At 39.8% G+C, this 6,000-nt stretch overlaps 1 protein-coding gene across 1 annotated transcript in view; it reads right to left on the bottom strand.

The window, feature by feature from the left end:
* Positions 1-1,493: 1,493 nt before the first annotated feature.
* LOC137326845 (proto-oncogene tyrosine-protein kinase ROS-like) overlaps positions 1,494-6,000 on the bottom strand; it is a 170,356-nt gene continuing 165,849 nt past the window's right edge. Inside the window, exon 45 of the mRNA XM_067992225.1 lies at positions 1,494-5,824. Within this exon, the coding sequence (XP_067848326.1) occupies positions 5,403-5,824 (422 nt within the window). The 3' untranslated portion in view covers positions 1,494-5,402. The remainder of the gene's footprint in view (positions 5,825-6,000) is intronic.

Genomic DNA, 6,000 nt, shown 5'->3' with positions numbered 1-6,000 from the left:
AATTTTGATGAAATGGGCCATGAGAGGAAGGTAGGTTTAAATCAGTTTTAAAAATATACTATAAAAATTGCTTATTTTTGTTATATGAATTTGGACAGCTATTCTGTTTATTTGCTTACATTTTAATTACAAGGCTTATTTTTAATGAATGGTAGATGATATTTAGATCATCCATTTTAATTGATGTCATAGAGATGGAACTGGATTGAGGTCAACCAATGCAGCTAAAGTCTCAAATCACCAAATGCTCAGGCACGTGACACTAATGGTGTGTCACAATTGACCTAAGATTATGAAATATTGCGTAACACTGTTCACTTCAAACACATGCACCTAGTTTAGATAGTACATTCGATGCACTTAAGTAAATTGCATGCAAGTTTGTAAAACCTTTATTGGTTTTTGATTGTATGCCAGCCTTATCAATTCTGATTTAAGTTTTTCTGTCCATATGAATTAATGAATAGTGTAGCAAAAGGCTATTACTACCATATTTAATGCAACCACGCTGGGTAGGCAGATTGAACAGTCCATGCCAGGCTGGATATTTTATTATTAACTTTTTTGGCGGTAGGGAAGCTTCCCTTTTCCATAGGTGGAAATTTCAATTAAGGGAAAGGAAGTGATTATAATCAAAAGAGAATAATTTTGATTTTTTAAATGAAAAAAAATGTTGCCTATCCACTTTATTTCACTGTTTACAGTAGCCAAAGAAATAGCAGTGGAAGGGATAATAGTAATAAGGAGGCGAGGAGCGAAATAAATGGTAACTTGGAAACCACCAAATTGAATCCAGCTGAAATCTGGGCCATCAGAAGACTCTTATTTTCAGGCCTTTTCACAGTATCACAAACTCATTGAGAGATTTACTTCAGGTGTGAAACATCAAATTGTACACATCAAAATAGGCTTACCTGCTATAAAAAGTTGAACTTGGGAACAATTGTAGTCAGGTTTAATTTTAACTTCCTTGTGTGCAAGTCACGTGAAATCTCTAAAAATTCAAACAGCATAGAAAGCTAAGAATGCAGTTACACTGCAACCACCAGTATCTGTGTAAGGCATTGGCAGTCAACCAACTTGAGTTATACCACCAACTGCAGATTGCATTGAAGTCAGCCACAAGGATACTCTGCAGTTGCATGCCCGGATGAATGCAAAGAGCTCTGTTCACTGGATGGCTAGTTTTTAATGTTAGGTGAGCACAGAAAGGAGACCTTTGTTTTCTCCTACACTGATTACATTGAAAACTGAAAGTGCCTAATAAATGCATCTTTGCATTGCACTGGAGTTATAATCTAAATATGTATTTGGGGTTAGGAAAAAATAAGGCACTTCCACATTCCCTCTGTGAAAATGTGCACTTGGTCTTCCACAAGGGCACTCTGCATTGTGTTTTTTTTTCTTTTTCACAAAGTACACAGATATATCTCTCTCTCTCACTCTCTCTCTCACACACACACAGCGAAGCACTGGAGTCAACTGGGTGTAGTTAAAACAATTGTTTTTATTTAGCCATACAAGTGTTTGTTCCTGAGGGAGGCCAACAGTGTCAGCGAGTGAAAACGAAAAGGCACTTATTCTGAACTTTCAGTACGATGAGCTTTAGAACTTGACTAATCAAATTATTCTGCAACTTTAGTATTGATACACACCCAAAACTGGTATAACTGCGCCCCAAAGTAAAGCCATTCTTAATTTACAATCTGAACACATGGTAAAACGGACATAACCAAAGTGGTATTTAACTGTTTTAGGGAAGATACTGTGTTTATTAGAATTCTGAAACTCTTTAAGACCATACCTACCCTCAGAAAAACTGCAAAGTCTCACCAGTTGTTATTCAGTAAAGCAAAAAAAGGAAATAAAAGTTCAGCATTTTTCAAGCCTAAAGTACTCCTTTACTCAGACTGCACTTACAGACCTCTCCGTGGCCCCACTGTTTCTGCAACAATCAATCCCAAAGCATGCAAGACTAGAACACTGGGTCTACCTTCTCTACAGCTTGGCAGCCATTCCTCCACCATATCACTTGCAAACACTGTGCCTTCAAATCCAAGGTCATCAATCTATCCTTGTACACTCAGCACAATCACATCTTAGACCTAAAATGCCATTTTACAAAAAAGGCAGTGCTTTCAAAAGGGGAGGGTGAAGGGAGGCAATCCGGGGCATGGGCGGGCTGTGCGCTGTGCCAGTCTGATGAGTCCAACGAAAGCCCTGAACCATAGTCATGGTCAGGCTTCACCTAAATATTTTGGGTGAGCTGCTAGTGCTGGGCTAGCACACTCAGGCAGCTTGCCGTTGGAGGGAGGGGGCAGAGAATCTGATGGCTCATGCATGGGACCAAGCCAGAAGTCAAGGCCCAAAGAGGTGTAGGCAGTCTGGGGGAGGGCACAGAGCAGCAGGCCTTAAGATTTTTGTGAGGCCAAGGGAAACATTCATCCTGGTCCCACAAAAATCATCCTTTTTAAAAGAAAAACAACTGTTGGGGCTGTTTTCTGAGCAACCTCCCTTTAAGAACCACTGGTTAGGCCACTCAATTCCTAGTAGCAATAGGTGGCACTTGCATGGCACATGCTCCACCCATTGGTACACAAAAATGGCATTGGGGTCCTACATGTGGTGTGAGAACTTAATTAAAATATTTTAATAAGGCTCCTGCCTATTACAGGCAGGAGCGCTAGACGCTTATTTCAAGGCCTGCCTGAAAATGTCATTGAACAGTACTTGGTGGCGAAGGTGTGGACAATTTTTTCAAAATCTCTTTTCGACTGGTCCTATTTTTCAGCGCAAAAAGGGCAGGTCGCAGTTGAAAATTGCCCTGAATGTATTCTGGACAATGTGGAAGATGGCTAGTTTACACAGAGCACGGGCTACTCTAGAAATTTTAATTCATGGTGGCAAGTGAAGCTGGACAATTTCAACCAAACCCTGTGCATCAGTGCTGGGTATTCTATCTACATTACTGGGGTGGGGAGAAGTAATAGGTACATAGGAAGTTACACTGAAAATTACTTCATCAAATTGTATCTTTTATAAAGAATACAACTTTCAAAATGTTTATCAAAACTTTTTGAATAAAAAAATTAAAAGTACTTTTTTATTAAAATATTGCAAAAAAGCTACAAAACACTCAGGATAAATGTTAATTTCTAAAACATATCTAAATTGTTGTGAACTAGGCGGGCTTGCTATCCCCTTAAGATGGGATAGGTGGTGTGCATCGCTATTGGGGGCCTTACTGCAAGCCCTCATTCATAATCACAAATTTCTGAAGTTTAAGAGGTGCTATCATTAGGATCTGGTTTATCTGTATACTGTCAAACCAATTTGGAAAAAGCCATTGTGCATCAGCAGTCATAACATAGAGTGTCTATCCTGTGAGGATTGCAGTAGTATTTCTGCACTAAAACCATAATACACATAATTTTCTTATTCTACAATTAAGACATGTCCTAAAATTTCTTGATTTATTAAAAATGACAATCTAAATCAAAAATTGCAAATATCTGGAAAATCAGAAGGTCTTTCAGTAGTTAAAACCTGAGCTTAAAAACAATCAGATAAACAGATTCCAACATTATCAGATGGAGACTGACTCTTTTAACTTAGTAGCAGCTGTCAGGGTATTGTTTTGGGTGATACTGGCTTCTTTTATCTTTTCACTATTTACTAAGCTATTAGTATTTTCCTCATACACTCTCTTTGACTCTAACCCACCCTCTGGGTTTTCTATGCATTTAAATGTATTACTAATTTCAGAGACCCAACAGCTTGCTACAGCTTCAATACCACTGTTGTACTTCACATTTGTTGGTATTGATGGTTTATTTTCCCACTCCACTGTGGTACAGAACAAGAATGGAACAATCACATTATCTAAACAAGGTTTTGTGCTTCTATTTTGAAATTCTGTTGGCACAGGTGTGATAAATACTAAAAGAAATCCATTTCTAAGTTTAAGATGTGCTATCACAAGGATCTGGTTTATCTACTAGATCTCTTCGATCTATTAGAGTTTTTGAGGATGTGACTAGCAGGGTAGATAAAGGGGAAACAGTGGATGTCATATATTTGGATTTTCAAAAGGCATTCGATAAGGTGCCATGCGAAAGGAAGTTACACAAGAAAAGGGATCATGGGGTTGGGGTAATATATTAGCATGGATTAGGGATTGGTTAATGGATAGAAAACAGAGTAGGGATAAATGGGTCATTTTCAGGTTGGCAGGCTGTAACTAGTGGAGTGCCGCAAGGATCAGTGCTTAGGCCTCAGCTATTTACAATGTATATTAATGACTTTTAAAAAATTCGTTCATGGGATATGGGTGTCACTGGCAAGGCCAGCATTTATTGCCCATCCCTAATTGCCCTTGAGAAGGTGGTGGTGAGCCGCCTTCTTGAACCACTGCAGTCGGTGTGGTGAAGGTTCTCCCACAGTGCTGTTAGGTAGGGAGTTCCAGGATTTTGACCCAGCAACGATGAAGGAACGGCGATATATTTCCAAGTCAGGATGGTGTGTGACTTGGAGGGGAACGTACAGGTGATGTTGTTCCCATGTGCCTTCTGCAAAGGGATATAGAAAGGTTAAGTCAGTGGGCAAGAAGGTGGCAGGTGGAGGAAAATGTGCCGGAATGTGAGGTTATTCACTTTGGTAGGAAGAATAGAAAAACTAAATATTTTTTTTAAATGGTGAGAAACTATTAAATACTGGTATTCAGAGGGATCTGGGTGTCCATGTACACTAAACACAGAAAGTTAACATGCAGGTACAGCAAGCAATTCAGAAGGCAAATGGTATGATGGCCTTTATTACAAGGGGGTTGGAGTACAAGAGTAAGGAAGTCTTGCTGCAATTGAATAGGGCTTTGGTGAGACCACATCTGGAGTACTGAGTTTTGGTCTCCTTACCTAGAGATCGTGCAACGAAGGTTCACTAGATTGATTCCTGTGATGAGATGGTTATCTTATGAGGAGAGTTTGAGTAGAATGGGCCTATACTCTCTGGAGTTTAGAAGAATGAGAGGTGATCTCATTGAAACATATAAGATTGAGAGGGCTAGACAGGATAGATGCTAAGAGGCTGTTTCCCCAGCAGTAGAGTCTAGAATTAGGGGGCATAGTCGCAGGATAAGGGATCAGCCATTTAGGACTGAGATGAGGAGAAATTTCTTCACGCAGAGGGTTGTGAATCTTTGGAATTTTCTACCCCAAAGGGCTGTGGATGCTGAGTCGTTGAGTATATTCAAGACTGAGATCATTAGATTTTTGGACTCTAAGGGAATCAAGAGTTATGGGGATCGGGCAGGAAAGTGGAGTTCAGGTCAAAGATCTGCCATGATCTTATTGAATGGCGGAACAGGCTCAAGGGACCGGATGGCCTACTGCTCCTCCTATTTCTTATGTTCTAATATTCTTTTCTAGTTGCTGTGACTTGGTTGGTGAGTGTTTAGAAGTCCTATGTAAACTGTATCGTCTATTGTCTTTATTCACCGAATCTGGTGCAGCACTCACAGAAGATTTTTTGTACAGAGGCAGACTTTGCCTGTTGTGACATATATCATAATCCCCCTGACCATCTAAGTTCTCTAAGCTTATGACAGAGTCCTCATCTTCTGCACTTGTAACAAAAGCATAGTTGATAGCTCCCTCTTGCAGCATACTTGAATCACTTCTCATTTCAAGTGAATCAACCTTTGAGCAGATATCAGGGGAGTGACGAAACATGACGTAATGAAGTCCATCTCCTTCATTGGCCATTGCTGTCAGTGTTATACCAGTAGTAGTGTCATCATCGCTTTTCTGCCTTTCGCGCTCCTCCCCTAAGGCACAAACAAAAGTTTATGTGACATGTAAACAGAAAATGCTTAAAAACCATGGAAGATTTAAAAAGAAAATCCCAAGTTAAATATCCAGTTATACCACCACTTTTGTGTCACTGCAGAAGTACAACTTGTGATTGTAGGTTATGCTGACAGGGTTAGATGAAGAGTGCTGG

Source organism: Heptranchias perlo, chromosome 11, assembly GCF_035084215.1.
Source record: "Heptranchias perlo isolate sHepPer1 chromosome 11, sHepPer1.hap1, whole genome shotgun sequence".
Lineage (NCBI taxonomy): Eukaryota > Metazoa > Chordata > Chondrichthyes > Hexanchiformes > Hexanchidae > Heptranchias > Heptranchias perlo.
Note: the sequence above shows the minus strand (reverse complement) of the source record. Positions and strands in the feature narration are given on the sequence as shown.